We start from the raw sequence: 18,811 nt of genomic DNA, 5'->3' as shown, positions 1-18,811 counted from the left end.
CCTTTGCAGCAAAGGATTGTCTGATTTTCTCAACTTGAGCAGAAATCCCCAGTGCCAGGGGCAGGTGCCCTGGGGGTCAGAGTCCATGATCGGTCAGGTCAGGACCAGAGAAACACAGTACACTTCTGTCTGATTCTGGACACATCAGAGCATCCTGTGTGTGTCCTGGTCCCAACAGGTCTCCTTCTTTCTGATGCTAGTAGTGGACCCTCAGGGGTCCCTGCTCCATTTCAGGTATCGGGGTCTCTGCTCATTTTCCAGGTCTCAAATCTGGAGTTCAGGCTCCTTGGCCATCACTGGGCTGAGCTGAGACCCAGGCTGCTGCTCCCGCCTTTCCTGTGACAGCCTCTCAGGCTCACCCAGAGCTCCGGGCCTGCAGGAACTAGACCAGTTATGGTATGGACTCCTTTCCATTTAGGGGAGGTGGGGCCGCCCAGCGGCTTCTTGCTCAGCATCTGGCTGGACCTGCTGCTGCTGCTGCTGTCACCCTGACTCCAGGTCATCCGGGGGGGTCTGCCTGGGCATGGAGCCTCCTCCTGTCCCCTCTGTCCTTCAAGTCCCTCCAGCAGCCCATTCCCAAGAGAAAGTCTCAAAGGAAACGGAAAGTTCATGTCCCCATCACTAGGGACACAGCGTTTCTTTGCCCTGAAGCTCAGGGGCTGAGGTTGGGGTCTGACTGAGGTAATCTCAGACCTGAACTCTTATTCAGGAGCCTCTAACCTCCACCACTGGGGCATCTGCCCGCTCCCAGGAGCTTCTCGCTCTGACCCCTCATCGGCCCTCGACTCCTACCGCTTGTCCTTCACTGGGGAGGTTTCTTCGGTCACTGCTGCACCAACGTAGGAGCACCTAAGGTGCATCCCCTGCATGGCCCTCACTGCCAGGATCCACCAGTGACTCTTCCTGTTCAATTTCTTTGTCTAACACTTGCCACATGACGTTGAATTATCGTTATGGAGATTAAATTCACATTGCTCCTGATTTGTGGAGTTTCCACAAATTATTGCCACCAGACACCAATACGAGAACAGTTGGTGCTTTTACAATATCACATACTAAGGTCTTGATACATTGATGACTTTTTTCTTAAAATGAAAACAAAAAAAAAAGACGTGTTCCATGCCTTTCCTTCCCCCATAAGTAGTGGATGCAGCCTGGGGCCACTCCAGTTCCTTAGATGGTCACGTGTCCCAGGTGACCCTTTGTGTGGTCACCTTACTGCCCATGGGCTGTAGACACCACCTCACATCCCCTCTGCCCCACAAACCGGAAAACCAGCGCTCATCATAACACTATGCCTGTTCTATACAGGGTCTCCCACAGGGTTACGAGAAGTAATGCTAGAAAATCTATCGGCTTTCCAGGTACTAAAAATGAAGAAGCAAAAAGGATACTTTTAAAAATTCAATTCATGATAGCATCAAAAAAATAAAATACTTAGGAATATGATTATCCCAGTAGATGAGAGGCTTATAAACTGAAAACAAGAAAGCACTGTTGAAAAATTAACACAGATGTAAATCAGTGAAAGGAGCCCAGAGATCACGGGTGGGACAACCTCATACTGTGACGGTGACCTCAGTCCTGCCATATTGATCTACATGTTTGCAGCTGTTACCAAGTCCAAGCTCACTCTGCTCACCTCACGACAGGGCAATGAATCTGAGAGGAAAGGAACAAAACTTTATTTGGAAAGTCAGCTGACAGAGAAGATACCAGACTAACGTCTCAAAATAACCATCTTCTTGGGGCCTGGATTCTAGGTTCTTATATGGACGAGAGAAGAGGGGAAGTGAGGAAACAAAGTGAAAAAGACCATTGAATTCTCACCATTATTCCCTGGGATGGCAAGCCCCAGGCAGGGGGTATGCTATTTCCTTCTTTCTTACCGTCATTCACAGGTGGACAGGGTCAGACCATCTCCCTGTGAGCTACCCAAAGGTACTTTGAGGCTCAGGCTTCTCTGAAGCAGGCCACCATGTATGACGATGATAACAAAAACGACAAAAACAAAGGTTAAATCCATAGAGACAGACCCAGTGTGGAGTCAGAATTAACCCTTCCTGGTTACGCAGCCGCCCCATCACTTGCTCACTTTTCCCAGTTTAATCCCCAAAGGTCCACAGATCTCCACTCCCTGGTTCTCTGGAAAGAAGTTGGATAAATATGTGTTCTCTTGGACCCACATTGTAGATTCCCGCCCCCTGGAATCTATTCCATAGCAAAGACAAGCATCAGAAAGCCTCTGCCATGTGGGCTGAGGGGATCTGATGGGAAAAGCTGAAACAACAGCCACCACAACAGCAGTCAAACTGTGAGAGAACCAGGGAGAATGGGTATGAGGTCTGAGGCACGTTATACTCTGAAAAACTTACACCTTTTTATGCAGGTAAAGGTGAAGGTAATGACCCCAGACCCTGGAAGGAGCAAACTCACCTTTCAGGTGACCCTGGAATATCTGAGAAGAGGCACTTTGCAGTTATTGCTTCTAATTCTTCCTTTTCTCTTAAGCCTTAAATCTTCCTTATCTTCAAATTTAATGCACAGAAAATTGCACATTTTCCACTGTATCAGAGTAACTTTGCTTAATAGGCTCCAAATCAACTAACACGGATCTTTTTCTAATGTGAGTCAGACAAAGAGGAAGGCCTCAGACACAGAGGAAGAGAAAAGAACACAGTTACCAGCACATTGTATGAAGCAGACACTGTAGCAGCAGCTCTGAAATGGACATAAAATTGTATTTCATCTCACACAGTGATAACAAGAATGTTTTGGCCCTACTTCACAGCTTACTGCACAAGTTTTCATCCTAAACCCCCTCACCTGCCCTTCACTGTCCTCCTTCTCCATGTAAGACCGTTTAGGGGAAAGGGAATTTAGAACACTCCATGATGTACACACCCACTTGTTTAGACACGGTATCATTTTAATTTCTGATTTTGAGTTATGTGTTTTTCTATTATTTTCATCTGACATTTTGGAAGACTCTCAATGTAATGATTGCATTATTAACTTTCTTCTAAAAATCTGCAGGTATACTGATGGCTTGTTTGTTGATGGTTTCTCTGAGCACAGGATAGCTATCTCCCCACGCCTGGGGCTGGGGTGAGTGTCAACTCCCCCAGCCCCGATGCACTAGATGGTTGTGACCAGCAGTGGTTTCACAGACTGTGTGGTGGGGAGACTGCTGTCCCTTCACAGACCACATGTGACTCTCTGGCTTCCTGTTGGGTTTCCTGCTGGAGGAAGGAGGACCCTCCTCACAAGGAGCAGGAAGTGATTCCACTGGGGAAGGAAGAGAGGTTCACAGCCACGGGGGAGCATGGTGCTGGCGTGAACAGGATCGCTGGGGCAGGAGGGGGAGCACATCCAATTATCACTCAGCTTCACATCTGCAGGGAAGGATTCAGCTTTGAGAAATGAAGGACGTGGGGGTAGGGGGCTGATTAGGGGACGGTTGTCACCCCATCACTCAAGGTCTCCTCCCCATGCTGTCCCCACTCTGGGTGAGGTTCAGCATCTGTCTCCTTCAAGACTCACCCCCCAGGGGACATCAGGTGACCTGAGCAGGGAGAGGCAGGAAGGGATTTGCATGGGATTGGACGCATGAAAAGGCCTGAAAAGGCGGAGGACCCCACCTCCAGCTCAGGAGGCTGAGGCCGTGACCTGGGAGGATCCCCACCATGGCCTGGACAGTGCTTCTGCTCGGGCTCCTCACCTACGGCTCAGGTCAGGGGCTGGGACTCTGCATCCCTGGGGGCCTCCACGCAGGGTCTGAGTCCTTGTCTCCGTAACAACCCCTGTCTCTCTCCTGTCGCTTTTAGGGGTGGATGCTCAGACTGTGCTAGGTCTAGGAGCCATCAAGGCTCCAAGGAAAACTTAATTCTCAGTAAACTATAAATTAAAACATTCAGCCTACAAATAGTGAAATCTTTGGAATTAACTTGCCAAAAATCATAGAGAATGAAATTTTAATTTAAAAAAATGTATACATAAAAATATTTGGGATTCAGGCAAAACTGCTATTTAAATAAGGTAGGTCAAGTCCTAAACCCTTTATATATAAAAAAAGAAATACTCAGTATCGTGTAATAACCTATAATGGAAAAGAACCTAAAAAAGAATAGATATATATGTGCATAACTAAATCACTCTGATATACATCTGAAACATAACACTGTAAATCAAATATGTTTCCATAAAAATCTGTAAAGAAAGCTTTTAAAATTACAAGGGTATAAAAAAAAAAATCCTAAAGAAAGTAGAAGGTATATATGAATTGAAACAAAAATAGAAAAGAACAAAAATAAAACTCATTGGGATAATAAAACAAGAGTTACTTCTTGGAAAAAGTAAATCAGAAACATACAACTGTGGCAAATCTAATAAGGGGAAGAGGAAGTTAATTCCAATACTAGAAATGAGAAATGGAATGAGATTCTGAGGATAATATTCAACCCTGAGTTGAATTACTTTTGTTTCAGGAAAGGTCCAGTCAAGCAAAAACCCGGGGAGAGAAAGGGAGGAAGGAAGGAAAGAAAGAGGAAGAGAGACGAAGGGAGAAAGAAAGAAAAGTAAACGTCTCAACAGATGTTGTAAACTATCCAATAAAACAATTCTCTTTAAATTCTAAAAACAGAAATAGAAATTTATTAAGGAATATACTCATTGCTTTCGATGTTACTAAGAACAAGAAAACCCATTTACTCATCACTGTTTAGAAGTCCTGGCCGCCAACACAATCAGATTATTTAGGGAGGGGGTTTCTGGATGGGGAACACATGTACACCCATGGCGGATTCATGTCAATGTACGGCAAAACCAATACAATATTGTAAAGTAAAAAAAATAAATAAATTAATTAATTTTAAAAATTATTTTAAAAAACTAAAAATATGCCATGTTATTGGTAAAAAGACAGCAGAAATTATTTTTTTAAAAAACATTTTATTTCTATAAATACTAACTTTACTTACAATTTTTTGGCAACATTAATAAAATAATAAATTTTATCTGAAAGAACAAGCAAAATAGACAAGGAAATTCACAAAGGGCAATAACAAAATAGTAATCTTGACAGATATTCAATATATTTGTAAACAGAACAAAGTGACATTGCCTTAAAAAAATAGAGAGGTATCAATAGAAAAACAGAGAAAGCTCCTGAAAGAACTCACTATTAACTATCTTTTTTTGCAGGCACAGAAACTGACTCAAGTTAACTCAATTCTAAGAAGCAAAGCCCTGATGTTATTATCTCTTCTCATTTTTTTGTGAAAATCAAGGAAATTTAGGCTGGAGAGGGAAGAAGAGGGAGGAGACTTAAAGTGCCTTTAAAGAGGAGGAGGAAAGGGAGGGGGTTGGAGATTTCATTGTGTGATTTTAACAGCATTGGTGAAGCTTAAACAAGGGAGGTAGCAAGCCATGCAGGCCCAGGGGAAGAGCATTTCCAGAACAGCAGTTGCCAAGTCTTTGGATCGGGAAGAAATGGAATTTGCTTGAGGAAAAGCAAGGCCAGTGTGTCAAAAACAGTGCACCAGTGGGAAAAATAGCAGAGTAGAATGACAGAGAATGGAAGAGAGGTAGTCAGGGACCATGTCACTGGAACCTTTTCAGTTGGCAATAAATAACAACTTGTACTCCTTAGGAGCATACTTTAGAGCGAACAACAGTAACAGTGTTGATAATACTAAGCAACACGTAACTAAAACATTTCATATTTTTACTACAGAAATAGAATAAAGGAGATAGTATGCAAAAGTCTGCACATTTATTTATACATAGAAGTTTTCACCTGAGACCAGAACACACACACACATTCTTTCTACACCTAAAGAAAGTGGTTTAAGCTGACACTTAGCAAAGTGCTTTGGCCCAAGCAAACTAACTGGAAAGGCCTAGTAAAATATTCAAAGTGCAAATCAATCAATCAAGCATTGAGCAAATAAATACAATAGAATTTACACTTAGGAAATTATCTAAAATATTGACAATATATTCACTACAACTTAGTTATCTGTAGTCCTTCCTCTTCAGTTCTAAGAGGGATGCTAACCCCTTGGTGATTATCACTTTCCAGCATTTTGTGAAAGCTGGACAATTTAAATGAATTGAGGAGGGGAAAAAAAAGGGAAGGGAGAGATAAAGAGGAGGAGAAAGGAAGAGGACAAGGAGGGATTTCTCCCGGCACAGGTCTACAGCCAGGGTCCCAGGTTCCCTGAACGGTGCACAGAGACTGCCATAGGCGTCTGTGCCACAAGTGGAGAAGGGATGGCATTAAAACACGCCCAAGCAGCCTCAACTCCAGGAACCCACAGAGGCAGCCAAGTGTGCTGATGTTCAGGAACCAGTACTTAGAGGGTACCCGCAGCTCTGTGAAAGAGCCCTTGGACACCACAAGAAAAAAAGTTTCCACAGGTATAATCACAGATGAGACAGTTGGATAGATTAGAGGAAAGATAATAACTCTATGACCTGATAATTACTGAAATACATAAGACAATTCCTGCACATCAGAGTGTGTCAAGACCGAAACTCGGTGTTAGTTTGATACAATGGGAAATTACACACACAAAGAATTAACTGTTAACTGTAATACATTCAAGATAAGACACAAAACTGAAAACTTCATATGTTCAACTAGGGTAAGATACATGTAACTGGAAAAGGTAAGGAAAAGTCCTATAATGGGTTTAATCACCCTGGACCATTTTTATCTACTACACTTACTATTCTTGGACAACTCCACTGTAGCTTAAGGTAAGAGAAAAGAGAACTGAATTTAGCCCAATTCATAAACTGGACAGATTCCCTGTGTTTGATCCTTTTCAGTTAAAACTATGGGTCCAGTACAAATCAAACTGGACGTCAAGGCTTTTTCCCTTAGGAATCTTAACTTGCTTTACTACTGTGACTGAGACAGATATGGCTACTTCACTCTGACTACAGGCCAGCCAAATGGGAAAGGGGACGGAATGAATCAAACCCCCCTTTTGATCACTCAACAGGAGGTCCACGGGCACCAGGCCTCATTCTATTAACTACCTCTGCTTCTCCAACTGCAGTCAGTAACACACAGGGCCTACTTGATGCTTGCAGGGGCCCCTCACCAAACACAGGCATTTTAACGGTTGGCTTCCTTAGATGTCCCTGGGCTAGGTAAAGACACTCTGAGACAGTGTTCCTTCTGCCTTGGCTCCATGCCTGGAGCGAACGTGTGCCTCTTCCTCAACTGGGACAAGAAGCCACTGCTCTCCGCTGACTAAATCCCCTGTGTCTGGTCCAAACTCACATCACAGCTTCTCCATCAACTTCTCCAGAGCAGGCTTTCAGAGCCAGGTTATCTTAGATCAGCACAACAGAGGCACTTTGGAGAGTTCAGCAGCACACGGGACCATACCACAACAAAGCCATGCCAATCTGGCTATATAGTTAATACTGAGATCTTCAAGGCATGAAAACAGTTGAAAATTAAGTTGCTAAAACACTCTACAGATTATATGTAGAGCTTTCGAACTTACAAATAACATGAAATACCAAAATAAATAGGTTGTTACTTTTCCTCTCTCCCCCTCTCATTCTCTCTCTCACACACACACGCATGCACGCATACCTTTTACGTGTTAAGACAATTATATGAAAAACAGGTAACATATTTTTAAATAACATCTCAACATTCAGATCAAACAAAATTGTACTTCATGAATTAAAAAAAAAAAAACATAAATTACCCATTGGTTTCACTATATTTGATACTATTGAATAATGTTATAATTTGGATTTTTTGTTTTTAATGGGGTTTTTAACTTTGACTGAAATACTTGCTTCAGACTTACTGAAAGTAGAATTAACGGGTTTTTTTTGAAATCCTACTTTTAGATTTGGGGGGGGATGGTTCAGAATCAGATGTGTTCACAGTAATGGATGCTGCTTCCACCAATCCTGGTTGAAGAGGTTCCAGTGATACCTGAATAACGACTTTTGTTTCAGGAGGCAATCCTTCTAGCTGCTTAGGCTTCTTAAACATTTGATGACACTGGGTCTTGTGCTCCATTTTCTCTTTGAAAGTTAAAAACTGTAGCCGACATTTGGAGCACTGGTGAATACTCTTTTCCCAGTGCCCTCTATAATGACACATGTATGGTGTTGCAGTTTTAAAAATTCTGAGACAAAACGGGCAAAGCAAATTCTTAGTGTTTCCATGGTACGCTCTGAAATGTGCATCCACATCCGCAAAGACTGATGATCTGTAATTGCAAACCTGGCATACATAGGGCATTTCACCAGGCTTATGATTGTCTTTCATGTGCTGTAAGAGAGCCTGATCTGTCTCAAAGGATAATTCGCAGATTTTACAGACGGCAGAGGGCTCCCGGGCAGTGTGGACACTTTCCGTGTGACGCTGCAGCCGGAGGGGGGTGGGGAACTGGCGGTGGCAGTGCTGGCAGGTGGTGTGGTTTTTCCAGCTGTCACCTCTCTGCCTCTCAAGTTCCAAATGGTGCTTCATGTGGTTCATAAACTTGACATTTTTTAGAACTTTCAGGCAGCTGAGGCATTTAAAGGCTGTGTGAGTCTTCGGTTCTGGCTGCCCATCTCCTGTATGCTGTCCATAGTAGAAGTCACGAAGTAACACAATCAGATTTCCTTTTGTGGGATCAACAATCTTGCTTTGACTTGCTAAACTTGGAAAGTCGGTTTTTGTCGGTGCATTTTCCCCAAAAGTACTTACAGGCTTGCAATGAACACTGTCCTTTGGAGAAGCTGTTGGACAAGGTTCTCCATTCTGAACACGGCTTAATGAGGTATGAACACTGTCTGGTGTGCTTTGCTGAGTAGTCACTGTATGAAAAATACCTGAAGGGGACAAAGCTACAGAATGCTCCCCTATAATTCCGTCACTGAGTTTAGGCCTTTTGGGATTTGTGCTATTTGTTTCAGAAGTGGAAAGTCGCTTTGATACGTGAGGACTTTTATTCATATCTCCTGCAGAAACTGCTGTTTCTACTGGATGCTGCAATGAACTTGTGAAGGTAATCAAAGGAGAACATAACTCTGAAAAGCTATTAGGCACTATTTGTGGTGGAATATTTTTATAATCAGGTTTAGACAAAGGCTCAATAATAATAGGACTATCTGTTGATCTTGATTCAGAGTCAGAAACTGGCAAGACAGTCTTTGCTTCTGATGTAGGAGTCACATGACTAACGGGTTGTAATTTGTGAGCATTACCTTTCCTGAAGTGACCATACCGTCTCCTCCTTGAACATGAACCTGGGGTAACTCTGTTCAATATGTTTGAAACGACTGGTTTTGAATTTGAGGTCATCCCAACAAAGATCAGATCAGCGTCTTCATTTACATGTTCCACTCCAACAAAGATCAGTTCAGCATCTTCATCATCTACTTGTTTGGTTTCTCCTACGCTTTTCTGTGGTTCTGGCTCTTGTTCTTCTTCACATAACATACATGGCGGTTCCATATTTTAAATGTTTTTTTATTCTTGAAGGGTGTGGCCACAGGTCCCGGTGCTTCCTTTATATAAACTGCCACCTAAGTATAAACATACTACATATTAGTTAAGTACAGAAAAATGTGCTATCTAATTACCTCCAAAAGTCTAAGGTAGTTATAAACACCCTTATCTTACAGACAAAGACACTGGGCGTCAAAGAGACTAAATGACAGCTGAAAAACCTAGGACTACAAGTCTACATGACTCTAGAATCATAGCTTTGTCCCAGGTTGATTTTAATCTCTTCTATTAAAAAAAAGAAAGAAAAAAAAAAAACCCAACACAACTGAGCACTAGGTGAAATCACACGTAAAGGACGAGTATTTTTACAAAAGCACTATTGTACAGTGTTTAGAAACATGTACTTCGGAGTCAAAGAAGAGTAAGCTGGAATTCTACGTTAGCCACACACCAGCTGCATCTTTTTGGGCAAGTTTATAACTTTTAAATGTGTTTCTGTATCTTAAAGACAAAAATGCTTATGTCTTAGACTTAAGGTTGACAGCTCTTTTTAAAAAGCATCAGCTATTCAATGGCATCTTGTTTTGTAGTAAAATTGGAAGAAAATGTATCTTAAATGCACATTACAATTGATTCACACATACTAATTTCATAAATGTTAATACAGAAAATAGGTGTCAAATTCAAAGTATAAAGTATTTATACATAGTTAACAAACAGCATAATTCAGTGTCAAGCACTTAACACAGGCCTAGCAAATTGAGAATGAACTCTCTGGATAATCTCGCCCCAATTCCACACTGATATATCCTAAATTTCTCCCTCTAATCCTGACTAAACTTAAATCCAAGAATGCTTCATCCCTCACTCCACATGTCTCTCCCCCACATAGCAGGCAAACTGATGCCAGTATTTCTCTAATACCAATATCAGACAGAGACATCACACACACACACACAACCGATATCTCTTATGAATAGAGGCAAGAGTCCTCAACAAAATACTGGCAAACAAAATCTAACAACATATAAAAAAGATTATATACCATGATCACGTGGGATTTACAGAGGTATGCAAAGTTGGTTCATTACATGAAAGTCAATCGACATTATGCCATTTTAATAGAATAAAAGACAAAAACCACATCTGCCTGCAGAAAAAGCATTTCCCTGAATCTAGGACCTCTTCATAATAGGGGTTAAAAAAAACAGTTAATAACGAAGAACAGAAGAGAACTGTCTCAATCAAAGAGTACCTGTAAAAGACCCACAGCTAACATCATACTTAATAATGAAAAACTGAAAGCTTTCCCTCTAGGGTTGGGAACAACACAAAGATGTCTATTCCACACTGGGGCTCAATATTATACTGGCAGTTGTATAACCAGGGCAATCGGGTAAGAAAAAGGAGTTGTTGTTGTTTTAAAAAGAACAAAAACAGCATTCAGAATGGAAAGGAAAGAGTACAACTATATTGTACTTTTGTATATATAAAATCCTGAAGAAACCACAAGTATTACAACTAATAAAAAGCTTGCAGAATACAAGATAAATATTTAAAAAATCAATCATATTTCTATACAGTAGCAGCCAATGTTCTGAAAATGAAGTTAAGTAAACACTTCAATCTACACTAGCATTAAAAAGAATACTTAGGAAGTCAGAAAGAGAAAGACAAATATCATATGGTATCACTTACATGTGGAATCTAAAATATGACACAAATGAACTTATCTATGAAACAGAAACAGACTCACAGACATAGAGAACAGACTATGTGATTATCAAAAGGGGAAGGGTCGGGGGGGGCATAGATTGGGAGCTGGTGATTAGCAGATGCAAACTATAGTATTAATATATAGAATAGATAAACAAGATCCTACTGTATAGCACAAGCAACTATACTCATATCTTGTGATAAACAATAATGGAAAAGGATATGAAGAAAACTGTGTACGCACGTGTGTGTGTACATATGAAGGAAAGGAAAGGACAACTGCTGGCAAGCACGTACAGAAACTGGAGCCTTGTGTGCTATGGGTAGATTCTAAACTGGTCCAACTGCTACAGAAAACAGTATAAAGGCTCCCCGAAAAATTAAAAATAGAACTACCATATGATTCAGCAATTCCACTTCTGGATATAAATTCAAAAGAAGTTAATGCGGGGTCTTGAGATACTTGCACAGCCATGCTCACAGCAGCACTAATCACAGCAACTAAGAGGTGGAAGCACCTAAATGTCCATCAAATGCGATATATACATACAACGAAACATTATGTAGCCATATAAAGGAAATTCTGCCACATGCTACAACAAGCATGATCCTTTAAGGCATCAAGCTAAATGAAATAAGCCAGTGATAAAAAAGACAAATACTATGTTTCCACTTATATGAAATATCTAATACAGTCAAGCAATAGAAAAGAAACAAAGAAGAACAATGGATTCTAGGGAAACAGGGAAGAAGAATTGTTTTTGAATGGGATGGGCACAGAGTTTCAATTTTGCAAGATGAAAAGGTGTCGAGATCTGTTTCATAACAATGTGATAGGGAATTCCCTGGCAGTTCAGAGGTTAGGACTCCAGCTTTCCTATCAGGGGCCTGGGTATGATCCTCAGCCAGGGAACTATCCTGCAAGCTGCACAGCACAGCTAAAACAATGACAACAACAACAAAACAACACTGTGACTGTGTGTGTGTGTCTGTTAGTCGCTCAGTCATGTCCGACTCTTTGCGTCCCCATGGACTGTAGCCCACCAGGCTCCTTTGTCCATGGGATTCTCCAGGCAAGATTACCGGAGTGGGTTGCCATTTCCTTCTCCAAAAAGGCTGGTGAAAGTGTGTAAAATACTTAGCATGTAAAAATGGTTAAAATGGTTAAATTTAAGTTATATGTTTTTCACAACAACAACAACAACAAAACATTTAAAAACTAGGAAAAGAGTTTGAATGGACATGTCACCAAAGATGATATACAAATGGTCAACAATCACAAAAAATACTGCTTAACATGATTAGGAAAATGTAAATCGGTCTCGGTGAGACACTACTTCACACCCATCAGGTTGGCTATAATCAAAAAGAGGAATAATAACAAGCGCTGCAGAGGACGTGGAGAAATGGAATCTTCATATATTGCTGATATAATTGCTGTAAAATGGTACAAGCACTTTGGAAAAGCGGTTTGTCAGTACCTCAAAAATTAAAGACAGAGTAGCCATCTGATCCAGCAGTGTCACTCTTTTGTATATATCCATAAAAACTGAAAATGTTAAGTCTATGCAAAACAATGTTCACAGCAACATTACTCACAACAGCCACAAAGAGAACACCATCCAAATATTATCCATTAATTGATGAATGGATACATAAACTGTGGTATATGCTTACAATGGACTACATGTAAGCCATATACCATATTCAGCCATAAAAAAACATGCACTGCTATACATCCATGAAATGGATGAATCTGGAAAATACACAAACTAGGGGACTTCCCTGGAGATCCAGTGGTTAAGACTCTGCACAGGTTCCATCCCTGGGCTAGGAACTAAGATCCCACATGCTGCATAGCTAAATAAATAAATAAGTATTTAAAAAGAAAATATGATACCTGAATAAAGCCAGACACAAAGGTCACACATTGTATGCGGGAGAACTGTAGGTAGAAGAGAAGCAGTAAAGAGAAGCATTCAGTAATCCAAACGAAAAATTTTTTTCAGGGAGGAGGAAATGAACTACTCTGATAAAGGCTGCCAACAAATTAAGTAAAATAAAAACTAAAAATTGACCACTGAGTTAAATATTTGGAATTCACTGGTGACCTTGACAAAAGTGGATTTAAAGGAAAACGAGACAATTGGAGATAACAAATTCTACAAACAACTCTGTATAAGTCTATAATAAGCAAATAAGAAATAAAATAAGCAGAAGCAGGATGTGTCACCAAAAGACGGATTTTTAACGAGAGGTGACATTATAGTCAGTCTTTTGCTGATGGGAACCAGAGGAACAGAAAACTTAATCCAGGACAAAGAAGAGACTTGCTAGAATATCACTGAATAAACAAGAATTGAGTGGACCTAGCACACAAGAAGTGTACACAAGCCAAACAATTCACAAACAATAACAGAACTGAGATCATATGAAGAAAGGCTGGCATGGTGGATTAGTGGGTATACCCAGCCTTCCAGATGACCCCAAGTGAATCACATCTCCTGATATTCCCACCCTGTGTAGCTCTCCCTCACACCATCACAGGGTTGACCTGCGAGACTAAGCAACACAGAAGTGAAGACGTGTAACTTCTGAAACAGACTCTGCACTTTACCTTGGGTGCAAGTTCTTTCCTGCATCACTCACTCTGGGAGCAGACAGCAGCCTCCACACGAGCAGCCCCTTGGAGAGGCCCACAGAGGGAGGAACTGAGGCCTCATGAGTACAACCAAGGGAGAGAGCTTAGATTCAACAAGTCTTCAGAGGTTGCCAAACCAGATAGAAGCTTGACTACAACCTCAGGAGAGACCCTGAGGCTAAACTACCCAACTGGATTCTAGACCAAGAGATAATAAATGAAAGTTCTTTCAAACTATTCAATTTTGAGATAATGTGTACAACACAAACATTTCAAGTTATAATATCATTCACTTCATACTTTCACACAGAATAGTTCTCCTATAAATATGGCAAAAATTAAAAAAGCACAAAACAAACCCAAACACCTAAAAACAGGAGTTGCCTGGCAGTCCAGTGGTTAGGACTCAGCCTTCTCACTGCCAAGATCCTGTGTTCAACCCCCAGTTGGGGAACTAATATCCTATGAAGACACATGGTGTGACCAAAACAAAACAAAACAAAACAAAACACGGCAAAATGGATATGCTGTGAAGTTCAAAGATGCGCCAGCAATAGATAACTATAGAACAGAGCTGTAGGCACAAGCTGCTGGGCATAGAGCTACCTATGATCTTGTTTACTGGCATGAAATGAACTCAGAGGGTCCCCAACCCCATCCAGTGGAGTTCAATTACTTAATGAAATAAAGCTTAAGGGTACAGAAATGAGCAAGTAGTCCCATGTAAACATGGTAAATCACAACACATTTTCTCTGAATGAACCACTTTATTCATTTATTCATCTGGCCATGCTGCTCGGCTTGTGGGATCCCAGTTCCCTGACCAGAGATTTAACCCAGACCACTGCAGTGAAAGCCCAGAATCCTAACCACCAGGCCACCAGGGAACTCCCACCACTTCATTACTTTGATTCTGTAGCTAGAACCTTAGGATATGTGCATTGCCCCATTTGAGCCTCACCAAGTGGTAGGAGTCAGCTTTACACAGCTTAAAACCCATGGTGCTCTTACTTTTTTTTCTTTCAAGATGGCAGGAGAAAGCAAGCCACCAGCCTCCCTGCCTGTTTTTTAGGGTTGCAACTCAGAGGGCTCCCGAGCGGCCTGAAACTATGATTGCCCTGAAGTCACCACCCGCAATCAGGGTCAGCTAATCCCCACTCAGGAGAACCCTCTCTCAACAGCAACGTGCCAGCCCATGAATGAAAGGAGAAAAACGGAAGGCAAGAAGACACAACTTTGTTTCTTCTTGTAAAGATGTCTGTCATCTTACCTCAGGGCCACACCGAAAAGCTGAGAGCTTGAGACTCTGCAGGCAGGAGGAGGTCACATCCTGGGGGCGGGCAGAGGGAAAGGCTAGGGTGAGCCACGTGTTCCGGGAATGTTCTCTCCCCCGGGCCCCACCGGGTCCTACCCCACGGGTGCTGACCAGGCGTCTCACCCTCAACCCGAGCAAGTGACTGAACGCCTCCTCCCTGAGCGTCTTCCTCCCACCTCCCTTCGCTCAGTGACAAGCAAACAAAATTCCTCCTCTGCCAACTTCCCGCACCGAAGGCCTGAATCTCGGGGCCCCGGGGACTGGGGCGGCCCTGGAGTCCGGGGAGCGGCAGAGGCAACAGGAAAACGACCCGGGCGCCGCGGCGGGGAAGAGGCCACCAGATCGATCTCGTTTTGCTGCGCCCGCCTGACTGTGCCTTGGTCCACGCGTGTCCAGAACCGGGTCGGGCCCGAGTCACAACCCCGCCCTGAAGCTTGTTCCGCATGTGTTTAAATATATTAGGCTCCACGGGAGACCTGGGCGGGGGCCGGGGGCCCGACAGGCCCTTCCCCCGAGCTGGCTCGTCCCACCCCGGGGCAGGAAGGCTGCCGGAGAGCAGCGCGCGCCCCGACTCGAGAGGGGAGAGGGTGAAGGGGCCCTGGGGCCTGTGGGCCCGGCCGCACGCTCCCTCCTGAGGGCCCCGGGCCCTCACAGGCCGCCTCGCCGAGCAAGGCCCCGCGCGCGTGGGGACCCCAGGAACCCTCCGCTCGGCCCTCGGGCACCGCTCTGGCCGCACCACGCCCCAGGCCTTACCGGTCCCCGTCAGCGGCGGTGCCAGAACTGCCGGCAGCTCACCTGCCCCTAGGCGTTCCCGGGTGAAGCCTGAGGAGACAACGCCTCCTCAGGCCCCGGGCGCCGCCGCCGCTGCCCCTACAGGCGCGCCCGCTTCCACCGACGATTGGGGGCCAGGTGTCGGCGCCTGCAATCTGATTGGCCGCGAGGCCGAGCGGGGCGCATGCGCGCGCGGTGGCACCTCTGGCGGCCGCCGCTGGGGGCGCGGTCAGGCTGAATCTGAGTCTCAAGGGGCTCGGGCTGTCAAGATCGCGCAGCTCACCGAAGGAAGAAAAACCAGATTGCACAGTCGCCAGGGCACAGGGCTGAGAGTGGCATCCGAGTCTACCAGGGGGGCCCAGTGATGGTGTCCAGCGCTCACAGCTCTCAGGGGTGACCTGCCCCTTGCTTAAGGACCTTGACCGTACACCTGGGTCTTGAAGCCCCTCCTCTTGGAATTCCATTTGGATCCATGCAGGGCAGCCTGCCCCTGTTTTTGCAAAGCCTACGGTGAGCTGAGAATGAGCTTTATTTCTTTTTTTTAATATTAGAGCCTTACACTTTTTAATGGCTGAGGAAAACCGAAAAGAATATTATTTTCTGACATGAAAATTGTGTGAAATTCAATTTTCAGAGTCCTTAAAGTTGGAACACGGACTTGCCAATTCCTTTGATTATTGTCTATGGCCGCAAACTTGATTAATTGACAAAGATCATATTCGCAAAGCCTAAAGTATTTTCTATTTGGCCCTTTACAGAGTCTTTTTTAAATCCCCTGTTCTGCTGGAAATCTCCTAGTAATCATATGGGGGGATAAAGTTTCGGTTTTGTTATAATATTTTCTTCTCTATTATATTGATTTTCCATTATTTATTAATTTCATTCCTTCTTATCGCTATAAGTTTGTTCTGTTGCTCTTCTTTACAACTTTTTGAGATAGTTACTTTTAGCTCTCATTTCTCTTATATGTAATGCTACAAATTTACCTTAATTTGTTGTTGTTGGTCAGTCCCTCAGTCATGTACAATTCTTTGCAACCCCATGGACTGCATGCAGCACACCAGGCTTCCCTGTCCTTCACTATCTCCTGGAGTTTGCTCAAACTCATGTCCATTGAGTTGGTGATACGATCCAACCATCTCATCCTTTGCTGCCCACTTCTCCTGCCCTCAGTCTTTCCCAGCATCAAGGTCTTTTCCAATGAGTTGGCTTTTCACATCAGGTGGCCAAAGTATTGGATCTTCAGCTTCAGCATCAGTCCTTCCAATGAATATTCAGAGTTGATTTCTCCTAGGATGGACTGGTTGGATCTCCTTGCAGTCCAAGGGACTCTCAAGAGTCTTCTCCAACACCACAGTTCAAAAGCATCAATTCTTCAGCACTCAGTCTTCTTTACGGTCCAACTGTCACATCCATACATGACTGCTGCAAAAACCATAGCTTTGACTAGAGGGACTTTGTCGGCAAAGGAATGTCTCTGCTTTTTAATATGCTGTCTAGGTTTGTCATAGCTTTTCTTCCAAGGGGCAAATATCTTTGACTTTCATGGCTGCAGTCACCATCCACAGTCATTTTGGACCCCAGGAAAATAAAGTCTGTCACTGTTTCCATCATTTCCCCATACAAATTTAACTGTGTCCCACAATTTTTGCTGAAGAGTATGTTCATTATCATTCACTTCCAAGTATATCCTAATATTCTCTTCTTAAGACAAAGATTATATATTATATGGGCTTCCCTGGTCGCTCAACTGGTAAAGAACTTGCCAGCCAATGCAGGAGACACAAGAGGCGGTATTTTTAGTTGCAGTATGTGGGATCTAATACCCCGACCAGGGAATGAACTTGGACTCCTTAATTTGGGGGCACAAAGTCTTACCACTGGACTACAGGGATGTCCTTCCCACGCTCGAACCCAGGCCTCCCCCATTGCAAGTGAATTCCTTACTGTCTGAGCCACTATACATTTGACTATTAGAAGTTTGGTCAGCAGAGTGATGCCTTAGCTTTTTTTTATGCTGTCTAGGTTTGTCATAGCTTTTCTTCCAAGGAGCAAGCTTCTTTTAATTTTGTGGCTACATTCACCGTCCACAGTGATTTTGGAGCCCAAGAAAATAAAATCTGCTATTGTTTTCACTTTTTCTCCATTTGTTTGCATGAGTGATCGGACCAGATGCCATGATCTTCATTTTTTGAATGTTGAGTTTTAAGCCAGCCTTTTCCCTCTCTTCTTTCACCCTCATCAAGAGGCTCTTCACTTTCTGCCATTAGGGTGGTATTGATTAGGCCCAGATATCTAACAGATCGTTGACAAAGCTGAGCCTTTTCTCTTGATGCCTTGTAACTGCAGCCTGCCAGAAAGCTTAAGAAATCTTCTGAGGCTCGTGAACAAGCTTCCTCTGTCTCAGCACAGAGCAAAATATCATCTACATATTGTAACACCACCGCATCAGAACTATTAAAGTTTTGTAGATCCCGTGACAAACTTTGTCCAAATAAGTGAGGACTGTCACAGAATCCCTGGGGCAATACTGTCCAGGTTAACTGAGAAGCTGGCTGCGTAGGGTCTTCAAAGGCAAATAGAAATTGACTTTCCTCCGCCAAAGGCGCTGAATAGAAGGCATTTTTCAAATCAATTACTGAGAAATATTTGGCTCGTTCAGGAATTTCAGACAATAGAGTATAAGGATTAAGAACCACGGGGTGTAAAGGAACTACAGCCTCATTTATTATTCGTAAATCTTGAACTAGTCTCCATTTACCATCTGATTTCTTTATACCCAAAATAGGAGTGTTGCATGGACTGTTACAGGGAATTAATAGTCCCTGCTCCTTTAAATTCTCAATGATGGGTTTTAACCCTTCCTTAACCTCAGGCTTCAGTGGATATTGCT

General features: G+C 43.1%; 1 protein-coding gene across 3 annotated transcripts; it reads right to left on the bottom strand.

The window, feature by feature from the left end:
- Window positions 1-5,756: 5,756 nt before the first annotated feature.
- ZNF280B (zinc finger protein 280B) lies at window positions 5,757-16,019 on the bottom strand. 3 transcript variants are annotated; one of them, XM_081542230.1, is made up of 3 exons: window positions 15,901-16,019; window positions 15,103-15,162; window positions 5,757-9,552 (listed from the first exon to the last, which is right to left on the bottom strand). In XM_081542230.1, the coding sequence occupies exon 3, from the start codon at window positions 9,479-9,481 to the stop codon at window positions 7,850-7,852; it is 1,632 nt and encodes a 543-aa protein (XP_081398356.1). In that variant the 5' UTR covers window positions 9,482-9,552; window positions 15,103-15,162; window positions 15,901-16,019; the 3' UTR covers window positions 5,757-7,849. The 3 variants fall into 3 exon arrangements, 2 of the variants coding, with proteins under 2 accessions (XP_081398356.1, XP_081398357.1); XM_081542231.1 differs by having other exon boundaries at window positions 15,943-16,019; XR_014068927.1 differs by lacking the exon at window positions 5,757-9,552 and adding an exon at window positions 13,092-13,136.
- Window positions 16,020-18,811: the final 2,792 nt, after the last annotated feature.

The sequence above is a fragment of the Giraffa tippelskirchi genome, chromosome 11, assembly GCF_054371585.1.
Source record: "Giraffa tippelskirchi isolate mGirTip1 chromosome 11, T2T-mGirTip1v1.2.pri, whole genome shotgun sequence".
NCBI lineage: Eukaryota > Metazoa > Chordata > Mammalia > Artiodactyla > Giraffidae > Giraffa > Giraffa tippelskirchi.
The sequence above is the reverse complement of the archived record's forward strand: the minus strand, read 5'-3'. Positions and strand labels throughout refer to the sequence as shown.